Below are 20,167 nucleotides of genomic sequence, written 5' to 3'. Positions count from 1 at the left end.
ACACCGCTTTCACCGCCTTACCTAACAGGGTCGACGGACTTAGTCCTACTGCCATCCTGGATTGTTTTATTAGTAGGCTGAAACCAGATCTCAAACGCGATGTTGTAGCCCTAACCCCTAATTCCATATCGAAAGCCCTAGCCCTGGCAAAATTGTTTGAGGAGAAATACTCAGGCCCAACAAAGAACACTTATACGGCCCAATCCACCAAACCTTTCCCTACCGTCACTCAAAGAAACACAAACTTGCCACTATTACTTCCAACACCACCGTCCAAACCACCTTACAACCCACCTCGTAATCCTAATGTCAAAAGCATCACACCAGCTGAAATTCAACTTCGACGAGATAAAGGTCTCTGTTACTATTGTGATGCCAAATTCACCATGTCACACAAGTGCCCTAATAAACATCTATACCTGTTGCTAGTGGACAACGATGAGACAGTTGAAACCCAAATTGCTTTCCCCGACCCAACCCCAAACCTCAGTGATCAAGACCAAATACCGGAGCATCATTTATCGTTCAATGCTTTTAATGGTTCGATGGGAGCCGGCACCATGCGCTTTAAGGGGAATATACAAGGCATGGAGATTCAAATCCTTTTGGATAGTGGAAGTTCAGACAATTTTCTTCAACCACGGATTGCTCATTGTCTCAAAATCCCAGTATATTCCGCAGGTAAATTCCAAGTGATGGTTGGTAATGGTAGCAATTTAACTTCTGAAGGCTACAATCCTGATTTACCGGTCTCAGTTCAAGGTCATATGCTTCATGTTCCGGTGTACTTACTGTCTTTCCCCGGAGCTGATTTAGTTTTGGGTGCCCCTTGGTTGAAAACATTGGGACCGCATATAGCGGATTACGATGCCCTATCCATTAAATTTTATCTGCATAATTCATTTATCACTCTCCATGGTGAACAAGCTCCTACTTTGGGTCAATCCCAATTCCATCATATTCGTCGCCTTCAGAACACAAATTCCATTGCATCCTCCTTTATGCTACATTTCAAGAATGTGGGAACTCCGAATCAGTCAACACAATCACTGCCAGAGGACTTACCACCTGACTTACATGCTCTGCTTTCAAATTTTATGGATGTGTTTGGTGAACCAGTGGGTCTTCCACCTCCTCGTCGAAATTTCTGCGCCACAACACCCTATTTGCCAAATTGTCGAAATGTTGTTTTGGCATGACTCGGGTGGACTATTTGGGGCACACAATCTCTAACCGTGGAATGGAAATGGATAATTCTAAGATTAAGGCTGTTATTGATTGGCCTCTTCCAACCAACATCAAACAACTTCGAGGTTTCTTAGGCTTGTCGGGATAGTATCGTCGGTTTATCAGAGGCTACGCTACCATTGCAGCCCCACTGATTGCTCTATTAAAAAAAGACGCATTTGTTTGGCATCCTCAAGCGACAATAGCTTTTAATGCCCTTAGAGCTTCCATCACGCAAGCACCGGTCCTTACCCTGCCTGATTTTAAGCAACAATTCACTCTCGAAACTGATGCTTCTGGGTCCGGTATAGGCGTTATCCTCAGTCAAGCGAAACATCCAATTGCTTACTTTTCCAAAAAGCTTTCTCCAAGGATGCAAAAACAGTCTGCATATGTACGCGAGCTCTATGCCATAACCGAGGCGATTGCTAAATTTCGGCACTATCTTATTGGCCAGAAATTCATCATCATGACGGATCAAAAAAGTTTGAAGGCTTTGACAGATCAAACAATTCAGTCACCGGAACAACAACATTGGTTGCATAAATTTTTGGGGTATGATTTCACCATTGAGTATAAACCGGGCTGTGAAAATCTTGCTGCAGATGCCTTATCCCGTTCCTTCTTTTTGGCACTATCATCACCTCATGCTGGTGCAGTCAATTTGATCCATGATGCTGTTATTAAGGATCCCCACTTAGCTGACATTCGGAACCAGTGTCTCATGGGTGTGTGCACTGATCCACATTACCAAGTCCGCCATGATATGCTATTCTAGAAATCTAGATTACTTGTGCCAACCGATAAGACTATTATTACTTCCTTATTACAAGAGTTTCATGCTTCCCCTCTTGGCGGCCATGCCGGTATCAGTCGCACTAAGTCTAGATTGACGTCCCAATTCTATTGGCCAACGATGCACCGTGACATCAAAAATTTTGTAACTCAGTGCTTGATTTGTCAACAAGCTAAAGCTTCCACTGCCCTACCTGCAGGTTTACTACAACCACTGCCTGTTCCGTCACAAATTTGGGTGGATATTTCGATGGACTTCATCACTAGCTTGCCTAGTTCACACTCTTACACCGCTGTGTTTGTTGTTGTTGATCGCCTTTCAAAGTATAGTCACTTTACAGCTCTTAAAAGTGATTATTTTGCTGTTAAGGTTGCTGAGATTTTTAGGAATACTATTGTTAAGTTGCATGGTTTTCCTAAGTCCATCATTTCCGATCGAGACAAGATTTTCACAAGTCAATTCTGGCACATCTATTTAAACTCAGTGGAACTACATTAGCCATGAACACGACTTACCATCCTCAAACGGACGGTCAATCCGAAGCAGTCAACAAATGTTTAGAGATGTACCTGCGCTGTTTCACAAGAGAAAATCCTAAAGCTTGGTCACGACTGCTACCTTGGGCAGAACTGTGGTACAACACAGCTTTTCATCACAGTATCGGCATGTGTCCTTTCAAGGCAGTCTACGGCAGGGACCCTCCGATGCTCATCAAGTATGATATGAGCCCTATAGATCCCCCTTCACTCCAAAGTTTACTGCAAGAACGCGATTCTGTGTTGGCCACACTCAAGGTTAACTTGCTGAAAGCACAACACACCATGAAGAAATTTGCTGACTCCAAGCGTAGGTTCCTGGAATTTAAGGCAGGCGATTTGGTTTTGGTTAAACTTCAGTCGTATCGCCAACACTCGGTGACTCTTCACCGTAATCACAAGCTCGGTCTCCGATACTTTGGTCCTTTTAAAGTCCTTGCGAAGATTGGCTCTGTCGCTTATAAGTTGCTACTTCCACCTACGGCCAAAATACATCCCGTCTTTCACGTGTCAGCCCTGAAACCATGCAAAGGTGATCATGATGCGCACTATCTACCACTTCCTTTGACCAGTAATGAGTGTGGTCCAGTTTTGCTGCCTCGCACCATCATACAGACCAGAATTGTGCTTCACCAACAGGTCCCTACACCTCAAGTTCTGGTACAGTGAGATAGCTTACCGGTGTCTGCTGCCACTTGGGAAAATTTGTCTGAATTCAAAGACAACTATCCTAACCTTAACCTTGAGGACAAGGTTAATTTCAATGGGGGAGTAATGTAATGATTGAAATTAATCATGAGGACACAAAGGACAAAATAACAAACTTGGATACAAATGGACAGGTGGCAAATGATCCGAATTTAGATCAATTGAGGAGAGGCGCAAGAGAGAGAATGCCAAACAGAAAATATGCATAAGAAGAGCAGGAATCATTAGGGAGGGGGTATGAAATATGTCTGGAACTTATTCCTTTTCTCTCTCTGTTTGTGGTTGAGTAGTACTTACCATTCTATCTTTATCATTGTACTGAAATTCCTCCAAATGGCTAGCAGCCGTACTTATTAATTTTACCGTTATTCATACACTGTGATGAGATTTATTTCATTGAGTGAAGCTGTCAAATTCTAATTTTTTTTTTTTGTAATATTTCTGACTATAACAACATGGTGCATAGAATTTTATCTATGCACGTTAATTGCACCCGTGAAAATTATTTTACATCTTAGAATTCAGTGTAAAATTATTTTATTTTACAACGTGGGATGTCTAACAATTAAATTCTATTTAATAATCTTTCTGGTGTGATCGAATAATAATAATATAAAATTCTAAATAGAAAAGAATCCGATATTAACATGCTTACGTTAACTGATTCCCTCTATATACCCTAAAACAACACATGACTGCGCAACCGTTACCACTGCAAAGCAGTTGTTTTTTTCTCCAAAAACAACTCACAACTCCAAACAATCAAATCCAAAACCAACAAAAAATGTTCCGTATAAGCAACACATTGGTTGGTTTCCTTAACATACTAACCTTATTCCTTTCGCTCGCCGGAATGGTTGGTTCCGCCTACATCCACTTTCATAAAACCGACTGTCTCAAAGTATTGATGTATCCTCTCCTCTTCGGCACCATCTTCATTTTCGTCGTTTCCATTCTCGGAATAACGGGCTCCTTGTTCCGCATCAACGAGGCTCTCTATGCTTACCTTCTTGCATCGTTCTTTGTTATATTAGGGTTCATGTTGTTCACTGTTTTTGCACTGTTTGTCACTAATAAAGTGGTTGCTGAGAAGGTCTCTGATAAAGGAATTCAACAGTATAGGGTTGAGAATTTTTCTCCTTGGTTGCAGCAATATGTTATTAACGACAAAAATTGGAATGATATTAAAAGTTGTTTGGTAGATGTAGGTCTGTGTCAACGAAACATCTCCTTCGAACAGGTTTGTTACGTTATTCTAATTTTGACGGTTTTCCATCTTTTCGCAGTTGATCCATGTCCTATTATTGTTGTTGTATCTATTTCCCATAGTTTATTAGTCTTTGTCAGTTCCGCGGATAGGATAACCGGTTTATATTATTAATAGGTTGGATGCTGTCAGCCACCTGTGCAATGTGGATTCACTATGAAGAATGAAACATTCTGGGAAGTACCAAGAACAGGTCCAGCAGTGAACGATACAGATTGTAGAACATGGAAGAATAGAGAGAAAATCTTGTGTTATGATTGCAATTCATGCAAAGGACAAGTGTTGGCTAACATAAGGAAACAGTGGAGATATCTAACTATATTCAATGTTTGTGTGCTTATAATCCTCACTACTATATATGTTTTGGGATGCTATGCTATCAGGAAGAATCCAATACATCAACACCAACATTTGGAGTACCATTCATATGGAATCACCCATCATGATATTGGAATTCGTTGATCTTTAAATTAATTCATTCATTAAGCTTGTCTTAAATGTTGTTATCGTTTTTAAAGTTTTGGATTTGGTATCAATCTTGTGTATTTTATGTTGAAGGGACTTGCAATTGTAATTAAATTTATTTTCATCATCATTCTCTTTTTTGTTTTTATTTATTTATTTATTTATTTATTTATTTATTATATTTTAAAGATTCTACCATGAGATCATGTCAAATGGGAAGTGTTTTAGAAACTAACTTGTTAATGAGGCACTCCACTGTTGGTGATTTTAGTATCATCAATGCATTTTGGTAGTAATGTGATTTACTATAGGCCAATGCAATTATGCGTTAAGTTTGAAACGAGTTAGGGTAGTGCGGAGTGCACGCTCGTCGAGCCAAACGCGTAATTGAATATGAATAATAGAAATGGGCATAACGTTTCGTTTGAATAGTTGCACCCGTTCCCAACGGACATAACGATTCGTTTGAATAGTTGCACCCGTTCCAATAGACATAACTGTTTTCCGAAAAGCTGTGTCTGTTCGTTTCTATTATTGGCCTCCTATATAAAGAGTCTTTTGGTCTCGATTTGGAACACGAAATTACATACTCCCGCAAAGATTTCGTGAACCCAGACAAGTATAGGGTCGAAATACTTTGTTCGGAAAGTGAACGAACACGATTCTTGAAGATATCCAGGATTATCACACCTATATCTAACAAACGAACAAAGTATTCTTTCTGATAATTATGGCTGGAGGAGGAACCGTCAAGGAGATGACTAAAAATTTCGGAAAACTGGACAAGTTTCAAGGACAATTTAATATGGTGAACACACGAAAAATTTACATCATAAACCGGTAATTTGTATAATGGCAACCGAGACTCTCATTTCAAACAACAAAAGATAGATGATTGTGTTGCAGACACATTCTAAATACTATAAGAGTCAACATTCGGGTACGTTTCATAATATCTCATAAATTACAAATTGATTGCAGAGATTATGTGTTTTGGTAATGATTATTTAATTTAATAATAATTTAAATTTGATCTATTGAGTTGCATATGTTTTATGTTAACATGAAAGGTTGTGTTGTTATCCCACGAGACATAGTTTACTTTTCATACCATTTCGAAATTTTTGATACACGCCGCTGTGATCGAATGTTTAAAGTTGTAACGTTAACTTTGAGAAAGCAAAGAAATTATTGAACATATTTGCCCATATATATTAATGTATTGTCGTATATACAGTGTATGCCGAACACATTGACAATGAAAAGGCAAATATAATGTATGCAAATAATCCATACTGTTTCGTAATGCAGTGTATGTTTCAATTTGAATTTCATAACGCTACAGTATGTGTGTATTATGTGTTCTTTCATTTAAAGTTTGAATTTCATAACGCTGCAATTTGAATTTCATAACGCTACAGTATGTGAATTTCAATTGGATTTAAGGAGGAAATGACTTATGTGTTCTTAAAATTGTAGCGTTATGAAAATGACTTAGAGTATTCTTAATTTCTTCTTCAATTGAATTCAGCATATATTTATTATTTTGAGAGGATGGTTCTTTTACCAAGCTTCACTTGGTCTTAAATGCTAAAACTATCTATGCTTTAAGTGTCGAATGGATAATTTACAAATGCAGTGTACTGCATTTTTTAATTATATTTTATTTCTATTGATTGATTGATTTGTTTTGTTACTCTTTATCAATTGCCTTTTTTGAAAAGAATTCCACCATAAATGTATGATTATGATTATGAAAATCTTTTTAAATCAATTCAATTTATTAAATTTTAGTATCACAGTATGGATTCAGTCCTCGAGAGATCAAACGTGCCTTTGTAGAAATATACACTCATGTTCAAAATTCATGTATAATATGTTTGTGTTTAAGGCACGTAAAGATATACTAAAATGGATCATGACTTATATAGATTTTCGAATGTGGAGACTAATGTAATTATTGAATCATGAGATGTAGAATTTTGAGAACCTTATCGTAGAGGATAAGAAATTTGAGATTCCTACAAATAAGAACATCGTGGGGAAGGTTCTCTACGGATTTATTGAAAAATAAATAGAAAGTTCGTCAATGATTGTTGAAAAACAAATCGAACTTAAAATAAGCAAAGTCTGAAAAGCTAAGGATATAGGACCGAACAAAATCACTTTTCGACTTATTTCTCTTGTGTAGAAGGAAATAGTGAGAGTTTTGTTCGTGAAAGACAATCCTAAGACTTATAAGGAAGCGGTAGCTTCAAAGGACTCTGATTTTGGAATAATGATATCCAAGATGAAATAAATTCAATATTGTCAAACCATACTTGGAACTTGTCGATCTACTTAAAATATCAAAATTCATTGGATGCAAACGGATGTTTAGAAGGAAATATTATAGTGACGATACACTAAACATCTACAAGAATTGATTAGTAACCAAAGGCTTCAGACAAAAAGAAGGGATTGATTATTTCGATACCTATGCTCCAGTTGTCCGTATCACTGCTATTAGATTGTTGATTGCCTTGGCGGCTATTCATAATCTAGTGATTCATCAAATGGATGTCAAAACAGCATTTCTGAATGGTGATTTGGAAGAAGAAGTGTATATGAAGCAACCTGAAGGATTTGTAATGCCTGGTAATGAGCACAAAGTATGTAAGCTAGTTAAGTCGTTGTATGGGCTGAAACAAGCTCCGAAGCAGTGGCATCAAAAGTTTGATGAGGTTGTTTTGTCTAATGGTTTCATTCTAAACCAAGCTGACAAATTTGTATATAGCAAATTTGATACATCCGGTAAAGGAGTTTTCATTTATCTATATGTTGATGACATGTTGATCTTTGGCACCAACCAAAATCAAGTTGATAAAACAAAGAATTTCTTGTCATCAAAGTTCTCCATGAAGGATATGGAAGAAGCGGACGTTATTCTTGGTATTAAGATTAAACGGGAAAATAAGGGGATTATAATTACAAAATCTCATTACATTGAGAAAATACTCAAGAAGTTCAATTATGAAAATTGTTCTCCAGTAAGAACTCCCATGGATCCGGGAGAAAAGCTTATGCCAAATACAGGTAAACCTGTGGATCAACTCGAATACTCAAGAGCTATAGGCTCTTTGATGTATGCTATGATTAGAACTAGACCGGATATTGCTTATGCGGTTGGAAAGTTGAGCAGATTTACTAGTAATCCTAGTAGACATCATTGGCATGCGATAACTAGGGCATTCAAGTACTTGAAGGGTACTATGAATTATGGATTGTCATATATGGGATTTCCTTCGGTGTTAGAGGGTTATTCGGATGCTAGTTGGATAAATAATGTTGAAGATTCATCCTCTACAAGTGGATGGGTGTTCTTGCTTGGGGAAGGTGTCGTCTCATGGGCTTCCAAGAAGCAAACGTGTATAACTAGTTCCACAATGGAATCTGAGTTTGTAGCATTAGCTGCTGCTGATAAAGAAGCAGAATGGCTAAGGAACTTGGTATATGAGATTCCGATATGGCCTAAACCGATATCACCAATTTCTATCCGTTGTGATAGTAGTGCCACACTGGCTAAAGCATATAGTCAAATATACTATGGAAAGTCTAGACATTTGGGTATTAGACATAGTATGATTAGGGAATTAATCATGAATGGGGTGATATCTATTGAGTTTGTTCGGTCGCAACAAAACTTAGCTGACCACTTGACGAAGGGGTTAGCTAGAGACTTAGTGAAGAAGTCGGTAATTGGGATGGGATTAAAGTCCATTTAAATCTATTAACTATGGTATACCCAATTCCCTTCTAATACAACGTTAGAAGCAGAATTCAATGTGGAAAGATCATAATTAAAGATTGGAGCAATTGTGTTTATCTTCCCAAGGTATGTGCTCAGACCTACAAGTGATGGCTAGGTTGAAGTATATCTTCTTAATGGTTCTTTTGAAAAATTGCTAATGTAGGTGCAAGATTAAAAGGATCACCTATGTGAGCATGAAGTTTTGCCGCTTCAAGAAGCTTGGACTTGGCTTCCTATATGCTTATTAATGGATAAGGACACATGGCTTGTAAAGTGTCAAGTATGAATAGTAGAGTATTGTAAGAAACATATGTGTACTATATCTTTAGATATTCAAATGGATTGACGGGTTCAATCATTATGACACCCCGATTTTCGAATATTTGGAATGTGTATTTGTACTAAGATGAAAATTCAATCGTAAGACATTTTCTTCTATGCATTTGTTTGATCGTTATACCTGTAAAGTAAATCAAGGATTATACTAAAATGAGGGGAGTTTGTTGGTGATTTTAGTATCATCAATGCATTTTGGTAGTAATGTGATTTACTATAGGCCAATGCAATTATGCGTTAAGTTTGAAACGAGTTAGGGTAGTGCGGAGTGCACGCTCGTCGAGCCAAACGCGTAATTGAATATGAATAATAGAAACGGGCATAACGTTTCGTTTGAATAGTTGCACCCGTTCCCAACGGACATAACGATTCGTTTGAATAGTTGCACCCGTTCCAACAGACATAACTGTTTTCCGAAAAGGTGTGTCTGTTCGTTTCTATTATTGGCCTCCTATATAAGGAGTCTTTTGGTCTCGATTTGGAACACGAAATTACATACTTCCTCTCAACATTCTGATCTGTTCTCCATTGTCAGAAACAGATTGATTCTTCAAGAATTATTCCCGCAAAGATTTCGTGAACCCAGACAAGTATAGGGTCGAAATACTTTGTTCGGAAAGTGAACGAACACGATTCTTGAAGATATCCAGGATTATCACACCTATATCTAACATCCACCAGAAGAAGGAAAAAAATGATGTCTATTAATTACTAACATTTTTATTTTTCTCGAAATTAGTTTTTTTGCAATTGCAGATTTTTTATTTTTACAAATTGTATAAACTAGAAGACATAATAGGAAAACAAATATAATTACCTTAAATAACATTGAGTAAAAGCATAATTTACTCAAATGACAGAATTAATATTTTTTTAAAAGAAAATTTACAATCAAATTTCAAACAAAAATTATAGAGTTAGAGGGTACTTAACACACTCGTGATTAGTTGATAGCATAAAATAAGTATATATTCTTTATTCCTAAAACTAAAATCACAAAGTTAATAATACTAAATTTGTCTGACTTTTCTCACATGGCAGATTAAACTCTCCTTTCAATTTGTTTCGTCAAAATTTAAAGTTTTTTGTTACATATCTTTGATTTCATTATTGATTATTGATATTCCTTTCCTATTAACTTTTTTATTATTCTAATGTTCAATTTAAATGATAATAAAATTGATAAGATTTAATTTCTGAATATTGTATATTTGTCAAGAGAGAGAAACTTTAACTTCTCTATAGGTTTCCATCGTTGGTTTAGGTTTCCATTGATCATAATTTATCAAGTTGAATCAATGAGATACTGGCAGCAAGTATCTAACAAGAGGTGCAGACTAATCAGAAGAAGAACTCGTTGGGATAATGAGACTTCTGGGAGGGATAAGGGTCAGAATAATGGAGTAGAAAATGAAGATCACATCATAATGTTCTTCCTTACATCATTTACTTGAGTTCTCAACAAGGGATATGCATGAGAATTACATCATTTACCTGAGTTCTCAACAAGGGATATGTATGAGAAATTTAAAAGAGACATTAACGAGGTCACAATTCCTTCGAAGAGAGATATCCAAAGAAGGAGATGTGGCTTTGTAAGTGTTCCGTTGCAGAAATTACAGTGGAGCGGAGCTTTCGACGCACTATGTCGATGTGATACCGTGGATCGAAGGTTACGATTACGGTGCATTTTGAATCAGATGTATCGGTTTTAATGCGATACCATCAATCAATGCTTGTTATCTTCGATACGGTCGATATATGGGGGAACTTGGTAATGAAAATGGAGATTAGAGATTGCTTACCTGGGAACCCTTCCCGAAGGTATTTATACCTTGGGCCTATCGGAGTAGGCTAGATAATGGGTCTGTGCTATTGAGCCTTTGGCCGGTGCGGAGCAGTGTGTCCGGAACTTTGGTCGGTGTGGAGCAGTGTATCTCGGGTCTTTGGCCGACACGAAACAGTTGTCCCCAAGACTCGTCGTGCATGTTTGATGCCAAGGGAATTTTTCAATAATACTGGTCAGCCTCAAAGGAAGTTCAATAAGGTTTCTGATGGCATGCGCCGCTATGGTTTTGCCAAATCGTGATGCGAATGTGAGCATTAAATGCAATTCCGTCATTGAAACATTTTGAAGTTTTTATTTGACGTATGGCCTAAAAAGGTATGAAGTGACGTGATGTAGTTTTCTGTGTACTTGAGAATGCTTTAGTGTAGTCGTCTTCCTCAGATGAAATATGACCTTCAATTTTCCCTTATTTCTTGCTTTTGAATCTAATCCGTTCGATTGCCTTTGCTATAAAGAGGGAGAGAGATCGTGGAGAAACTTTTTAGTCATCTCATGGACTGAGTTTCCCTTGTCTCTTTGAGCTTTTCCCTCTTATCTAAGAGAACTTACTTTCCAGTGTATCTGTCATTGCATATTTATAATCTTAAAGCATTAAAGCTTCAATTTATCACCTCCCTACGTTGTTTCAGCGCCTTCGCTTTCCTATTTCAAGGTACCTTCTCTTCTCCTCAACTTTTACTCAAGTTTTAGTCGCATTTTCTTTACGATGAGTGGTAACCCTATTATCATCGAGAGTGACTCTGAGGGTAGTGTTTCTTCATCTTTGAAAAGAGGAATGCAGTCTAAATTGCATTTCTTCTCCTCTATCAGTGGGGGTTTCGAAATAGGAGACACCATTTTTAGTGATGATTCGAAGATGGAAAAGTCGTTTGGAGAACCTTTGTCAGATGAAGCTCTCTCCATGAGTACTTCAAAAGCTCTATTTCTTGTGAAATCCAACGGGTGTGAAAACCTTACCGAGAGACCAATGCCTTCTCCTATCTTGACCGAGGAAGAAATAGAGGTTGCTCATCAAAGGAGGAAGCGTTTCGATTGCTTTGTCTAAACATAGCAGGAGTCAACTAGTCATGACCCTAGTGACGCTAAAATTGCTCGTCATATAGAGTGCAAAGGGAGGCATGATGTCGTGTCTTGGGTCAATCATGGTGATCATCATGGAGTTGATATATTGGCCCGTAGGGGTCTTTGATTAATAGAGCTGGCCAATTTGAATAGGTACAATTGGGTGGCCGCCGAAATATTTGGGATCCCTTATGCTTTAAACACCGCCGAAGCCGTAACCCAGGTAAACATCACAGCTGGTCATACCCCGAATTGGCCAAATTTTCCAGTGGGTATGGGTTACAGGGTGTGCACATATTTTAAGGGTTGCTCAGTTCCCCTATACGATCGTCTCTTCACCGGGTTGGGAATATGTCTACATATCTCTAATTTTGAGGTGGTCATGATGAACCATCTAAAATTTTCCGGTCGCAGCTTCATCCTGGAGCATGGGCCTTCATGACGGCATTCTAGCTTTGTACTGAGTACAAGTCTTAGAAACCTTCATTGGGGATCTTCTTCGACTTTTACTCCATAGCTCGTACTTTGTTGAAAGATGCTCAGGATCAGGGATTAATCTCCATTCGTCCTCAAGTACCTGGTTCAACTCTTTTACTTCTAATTTGGGTGATTTTCTATAGCATTTCGTATTGGTGAAATCTGTCACTAATGAGGCGCATATGGCCTTCTGCTCGTCTTCGGCTTTGGAGCGAAGCGTATGTTCTTGTAGAGGTGTTTTTTTGGAAATGTTGGTCTAGGGTTCAGTTCTACCTGCCTATCCCTTCTTATCATTTCGGGCCAACTTCTCTGTCTTCAGAAAAAGAAAGAGGATTTAGGTGCCTGGTATCAAGGACTCAGATATTAAGAAGTGTTTGGTCCCGGTGAAGTACTTTCTTTTCAGAAAAAGAAAAAGGGGATAGATACCCACACGAACATTAATGCATCTTAGCATTCCGAGAGACAAAAACTCTTTGGTGAAGATGGGGATCCAGGCTCCCCTTTTTTTTAACCAAGCCACTTGTGTTTTCGCAGATAACATGAATCAATTAAGTTAATTGCTGAAAGCTCTGGCGCTGGCGAATGATCAGGGCCTTACTAGTGTTAGAACACAGTTTGGTTCTAATCATATCTTAGAGTTTTGATGATAACAATTAAACAAATTTTGTATAAGTAAATGTGGTACTCTAATTATATGTTTCTTATTTCAGAAGAAGTTCTAAACTCAAGTACCATCATAACATGGACTTTATGTAAAGCTGAACAAACCAAGAAAGACAAATCACATTGAAGTTCTAATACATGAAGTAACTTATGAATGCACCAACCACTGTAGACAAAGTCTGATAGAAGTTATATTCATAAGTCAAGACAGAAGTTGTGAAGAAAAGGAAAAACAAAATACAAAGTTCTGATAGAAGATAAAATACTGGTAGAGACATAATGATTACATGACGGCTGAAGCATTTATGAGGAACAAATATTAAGAAGCATGCAAAGCTCAATTAACCAACATGACACACAACATTAATTACAGAACATCTTACGAGGAAGCAACGTATAACATTTTCTGAAGGCTATAAATAGAAGACCATTTTGAAAAAGAAAGCGCTCTCGCACTTGGCTCTCACTCAACAAGACGCTTACTTACAAAAGCTGCTCACGTAAAATCTTATGCTGAAAAAGAATATTTTGTTGATAGTATTTTACTAAGATTCATATTCATTGTACTTAAACTTAGTGAAAAATCACAGTTGTGATAAAGCTTATTATAAGTAATCTGAAACACTATTGTTAGAAGTTATTATTTGTAATTGATCCTTGAGAGATCAGTTTGGTCAGATTTCTCAAGAGGGCTAGGACTAGTTAGTCTTAGAGGTGTTAGTCACTTGCAGTTGGCTTGTGCAAGGTATTGTTAGTCACACCAGTTGGTTGTGCATTTGTAATCAGTTTGATTATAATGGATTAAGTCCTGGTTGAGAGAGGCGAAATCTCCTTGACGGGTGGACTGGAGTAGTTTGAGTTCAAACGAACCAGGATAAAAATATCGTGTGAATTTTTATTTGCCAAAGAAAACCCCTTATTATTCAACCACCCCTTATAAGTGTTTTCATACCCTTCAATTGGAACTAGAGCTCTTGGTTCTGGGTGCGAACACTTATTAGTGTCAGTAAAAGATCCAGAAGGAAAACACTTTGGCAAATGAGCAAAACAACAGACACCCTATGTTTGATGGAGAAAATTTTGAGTACTGGAACGATAGACTGGAAAGTTTCTTTCTAGGACAAGATGTTGAATTATGGGACATTGTGCTAGATGTTACACACATCCTGTAGATGCTGGTAAAAATATTGATAGTAAAAACATGAGTGACAAACAAAAGAAAGAGTTCAAAAATCATCACAAAGCTAGAACTATCTTGCTGAATGCTATCTCACATGCAGAATATGAAAATATCACCAACAGAGATACTGCACATGATATGTTTGAGTCTCTCGAAATTCCTCATGAAGGAAATGCTCAAGTTAAAGAGACGGAAGCTCTGGCCCTCATCCAGAAGTACGAGGAATTTAGATTGGAAGAATGATAACGCGAAAATGTATCACATATTAGGCTTGATTTACATATATTATTTCCCTATTTTATGTTAATTATGTTGCTTTATGTCGGTATTATGCTGGTATTTTCATTGTTCTAGGTTTTATGTTCGTTTTGAGGACTATTTGTGAAAAGGAGAAGAAATGGAGCTAAATCCACTACTATTTATGCTTAAAAGATGAAAAAGGGGTGCTGAAGTAAGAAAGGGGTGCAAAGAAGACCCAATTGTGCAAAGAAACAAAGCCCAATCCACGAAAATAGAGGGAGATGCCCATCTCCAAAGTTGGAGACCCCCGTCTCCAAACTGAGACCCCCGTCTCCAAATGGAGACCCCCGTCTCCAAACTGAGACCCCCGTCTCCAAAGTTGAGATGCCCATCTCCAAAGTTGGAGACCCCCGTCTCCAAAGGCCCAAAGCCCACAAGTGGCCACGTCACAAATGGAGACGCCCGTCTCCACCTCTCCACTATTTTCTCCACTTCTTTCTCACACAAGGCGCACGTCTCCAACTCTTTCCAAGTCAAAACCGTTCCTAAATTCTCGGGGAAGAAAGAGGAACACGTGAAGAAGCAGTTACCACATTTCTCATTATAAATAGAGGCTTCTACGAAGTGAAAAAGGGTTGGACCATGCTTTGTCTCAGCCACAGTTTTTCTTCTGCATTTTTATTCCAGCATTTTATTTCCAGCAATTGTTTTCTATTTTGTTTATCTTTTGTCACAACAATTTCTACACCGGAAATTGTTGTGAACTTTTAACTAGATCTAACCTTACGTTAGATCATAGTATTTTATTTCCTTGTTTTTATTTGATCGAATAATTTATCGAAGAACAATCCATCCGATTTGTGGTGGAAGTTCAAGTACTCCAAGATTCAAGTTTTATTTCCGATTTATATTATCCAGGTTTCTATTTACCGCTTTAATTATTATTATTATTATTATTATTATTATTATTATTATTATTATTGCATGATATATTATATGCCAGTTAATATGCCTAATATTATGAACCGAATTTATTTATGCATGTTTAACCATATTAATATGTCTGGCTAATTTATTTAGATATCGGTATGTAAAGTAAGTTAACCGTGGGATCCGAAATAAATTGGCTTAATTATGTTTTATTAAATATCACTTGTTTTTGGTTTGTATGTCTAATTTAATTAGTAAGTCTTAAAACCAATAGAGCGAAAGTTTGAGGGGTTAAGACGGTCAAAGGTTAAAATCAATAGAGCGAAAGTTTGAGATCTTTAACTGGATAGTAGACATAGGACATTAGTTTTAAGGATGACGAAAGCGTATTAAAACTAATTAGAACTTATTTATTTTCAAAAAGTGTTTTTACACCCGCGCGGGATGGCGAATGAGTACGTTAGGGATATTAGCATGTTCCGAGTCAACAGAGCGAGAGTTTGAGATTAGGAGATTTAAGTAGATAACGACTTCATAAAACAAGCATTTTATTAACTATGTTGTTTTCAAAAAGCTTTTCTAAATCTAATGGGATGGCGAGAGCGTACATTATGAGTTAGGATCGTAGTTTGAATCAATAGAGCGAGAGTTTGAGAGGAGGACTTTTAAATAACATAGTTAGTAAAGATCTTTAATTTAATTAGAATCTGGCCAATGGAACTTCGGATCACCTAAGTTAGATGAAATACATACTGATATACATTTATTATTATATTCCTAGATTTAAGATTTTAGTTTCCCCTTATTAACAACCTAAATATCATTAGCCTTAGCTTTACATAGTAACTTTAGATAACGGTAGGTCGATTTATAGTCCCTGTGGATTCGATATCTTTTAAAACTACACGACACGACTGTGCACTTGCAGTTATCCCGACTAATAGACACGTAAAGTTGCAATCAAGTTTTTGGCGCCGTTGCCGGGGACTATTCAAGTCGATATCGTAACTCGCTGTTACACCGTAGAGACTAAGGCATTTTTTTTCTTTCTTTCTTTTCATTTACTACTATGTATCACCCAAAATTTTTCTATAACCCCCACTCCCAGTATTTCGAGGAATCAGCTGGATCCTATAAATCCTATCTCGAAATACTATTGGAGAATTTCAATGCTGCGCCACCAATTCATTCTCACCCAAATTACCTCTGCAACTCCCAATCTCAACATTTCGAGGAACGACAAGAAACCTACAATCCAAAACTTGAAACATTAATTGGGGATTACAATTCGACACTAGCTTATCCTCAACCGAATTCCCTCTACAATCACCAATCCCAACATTTTGAGGAATCGCAAGAATTTTATAATCCCAACCAAACCTATCCTCAACCGAATTTCCTCTACGATCACCACAATCAATATTTTGAGGAGTCGCCAGAACCCCATAAATCTGACCTCGAAATAATAATGGAAAATTTTAATGAAACATCTATGATGACAAGGAACTTTGTGGAAACACAAAATGCGACGCTAACCTACCTCGAGGAACCACAAGATTCCAATAATTCTAACCTCGAAGCATTAATAGAGGATTTCAATGCAACGCCAACTTATCATCAACCAAATTTCCTCTATGATCACCACGCCCAACATTTTGAGGAGTCGCAAGATTATCATAAACCCAACCTCGAAATCTTAATGGAGGAATTCATTGAAGCACAAACTCTCTCTAGGCTAGAATATATGATGACGAAGCACTTTGAGGAAACACAAAGTGCAACGCTAGCTCCCTTTGAAGAACCTCAAGAATCCCATAATTTTAACTTCGAAACATCAATGGAGGATCCCGACGAGACGCTAACTCACTCTAGATTAGAAGCCATGATGGAGCACTTTGTAGAGACACAAACCATTCAAAACCAAGAGTTTATCAAACAAAATATTCAAAATAATGAAACCCTTAGGCAACTGACCACTGTGGTTGAGTCCCTCGCGACTCACAACATGGCATTAGAGACTCAAATCTCCCAACTTGAACAAAAGTCGTTAGGACACTTACTTGAGGAGTATATGGAAACAACCATTAGTGAAGAACAAATTGAAATTCCTGAGGAGAGTGATAATGAGATTGAGGAGAGTGATTATGAGATTGAGGAGAGTGAAAATGTGGTTGAAGAGATTTCTAGTGAGAAAAGAGTGGAGATTGAGAAAAATCCACCAACACTATCTGAAAGGGAGGTTGTAGAAGAGGTAGAGAGGGAAACACCTATTGTTATTCCTCTTCCCTATACCCCACCCATTTCTTTCCCGCAAAGTTTTGTGGAAGCTAAGGTAGACTCCAAATCCATAATGTATGTGAAGATATTGGAAAATATCCACACTAATGCACCCTTATTTGAAGTCTTGCATAAAAAGAGAAATTTAGACGACCATGAAAATAAGGATATCGTTAGTGATAAGAGGGTAAGGTTAACCTTTGAGGTGGTGGATAATATCACTAAGCCCGAACTTGAAAAACTGATACTTAGGATCAATCCAGAACCGCCACCACGATTTCAAAAGAATGAACCACCCCACAGAAGAAAGAAAAGAAAAGGTGAGGGATATGTGAGATGGCTTGATAAGTGGCCATGGAAAACGAGGTTTTCTAAAAGTTCAACCGAGGATTCATTCTCGAGAGAACCACCTTGAGTGCTTGCACTCTTAAGCCGTCGAGCTATCGATGTTAAACAAAGCGTTGCGTGGGAGGCAACCCACGAGTTTTCAGTTTTCAGTTTTCCTTTTATCGTTTGAACTTGCAGATAATAAAGATATGGATCGCTTGTCACATCTCGGCCATATCTAGGCGAAAAATCTATAGACGATCATCTCAAAGATGAATGGGTCTCCACGCACATTCCTACGAGTGTTGCTGCTGGTGGTGACACCGTTGATGAGCATTATAGGAGAAGATATTTCCTCCGGACGCGGAGCGGATTTGGTCGTGATAGCCCGCCGGTAGCATCCATATAGGTTCTGTCTTTTATTCTCCACCTTGGATCGAAACATTGAGGATAATGTTTGGTTTAAGTGTGGGGGAGAAGCTTTACCGCTTTCATTTGTTGCTTTATTGTTTTCTAGTTATGTTGTCAAGTCTTTATATATGATTTTCTGTTGTTATCAAATTTCCCCAAATTTTGAAAAATTTTAACCACCAACTATGTATTTTCTTTTTGATGCGTGGCACACACACTCTGAAAGTATTTAGGTCGTCACACTTTAGGCTTTGTTAGAAAGACTTGGGAATGTTTCAATAACATCGATACCGTCCTGACACCCTAAACCCCCTCATTATGTGATATCAATTTGGATGCCCATTATGTCGAGACCTTAGGATCAAGTTTTCAAAGTAGCTCTTAAGTAGTTTATATTAGCAGTCGGCACCATCTTAAGCACAAACTACGTAGGGAGTTGATGAATATAAGTGAATGATCCTGTCTATAATAAAAAAATGATTTAATTGAAAAACAACCTTCCAAGTTAGGTGACCCTCACCTGGTCATTTAGCCCAACGGTTGTTAAGCCAATAAGGATTTAATAATTAGCATCCACTGTTGGTTGGCCTAGAGGTCACTGGTACTGGGCTTGGTAGGGTGGACTACGGTCTGATCCCCCGCAACCGCAGTTGGGAAATATGGGGCTTTACCATTTAAAAAACCATAACCCCGTGCTAAAGAAAAAGGATCATAGTCGCTAACCGATTTCCCCTACTATGTGCGTGTACGGATAACGGGCTTAATGTGATTGCGCTTGAATGAAAAGAGTGAAATGAAAAATGAGAGATATAGGTTGAGTTATAATGGAATAATTCAAATTGGTTTGTATAAGGAGGGAGTTTTTGACATTGTGTCGTTACGGTATCCTTGGTGTTGTCATTTAGTACCTATCGATCTAACATTTGCCTAGCACCGCGTATGACTAGGAGCCGTGTCGTGCCTTTGTTTTAATCATTTTTCTTTTACCGTGTGGTTGATTGCTTGAGGACAAGCAATAGTTTAAGTGTGGGGGTATTTGATAACACGAAAATGTATCACATATTTGGCTTGATTTACATACATTATTTCCCTATTTTATTTTAATTATGTTGCTTTATGTTGGTATTATGCTGGTATTTTCATTGTTTTAGGTTTTATGTTCGTTTTGAGGACTATTTGTGAAAAGGAGAAGAAATGGAGCTAAATCCACTACTATTTATGCTTAAAAGATGAAAAAGGGGTGCTGAAGTATGTGAGGGGTGCAAATAGGATGGACCAAGTTTGGAAGTCCAGCCCACGAAGGAGCTGAAGCTCCCACTATGAAGAAGCTGAGACGCCCGTCTAAGGGCCCAATTGCATGGAGACGCCCGTCTCCAAAGTCCAAGGGCCACGTCATCAAAGGAGACGTCCGTCTCACCCTCCACAAATCAAGGAACGCACGTCCCCATCAGTCCACTCCCACGTCTCCAAGTGGGAGACGCCCGTCTCCAGTTCACAGGCACGTCTCCAAGCTCCAAGCCCACTAAGAGACGCCCGTCTCCAAAAGCACGTGGACCCCGCCACTTTCTCCATTAATTTCGTGGACAATTCCAAGTCCACTCACCCCATGATTTTCTCAACTTCCCA

At 38.0% G+C, this 20,167-nt stretch overlaps 1 protein-coding gene across 1 annotated transcript; it reads left to right on the top strand.

The window, feature by feature from the left end:
• The first annotated feature begins 4,051 nt into the window (after positions 1-4,051).
• LOC131597343 (tetraspanin-11-like) lies at positions 4,052-4,996 on the top strand. The gene is made up of 2 exons (XM_058870048.1): positions 4,052-4,507; positions 4,652-4,996. The coding sequence occupies exons 1-2, from the start codon at positions 4,052-4,054 to the stop codon at positions 4,994-4,996; spliced, it is 801 nt and encodes a 266-aa protein (XP_058726031.1).
• Positions 4,997-20,167: the final 15,171 nt, after the last annotated feature.

The sequence above is a fragment of the Vicia villosa genome, linkage group LG4 (assembly GCF_029867415.1).
Source record: "Vicia villosa cultivar HV-30 ecotype Madison, WI linkage group LG4, Vvil1.0, whole genome shotgun sequence".
NCBI classification, from domain to species: Eukaryota; Viridiplantae; Streptophyta; class Magnoliopsida; order Fabales; family Fabaceae; genus Vicia; species Vicia villosa.
The sequence above is the reverse complement of the archived record's forward strand: the minus strand, read 5'-3'. Positions and strand labels throughout refer to the sequence as shown.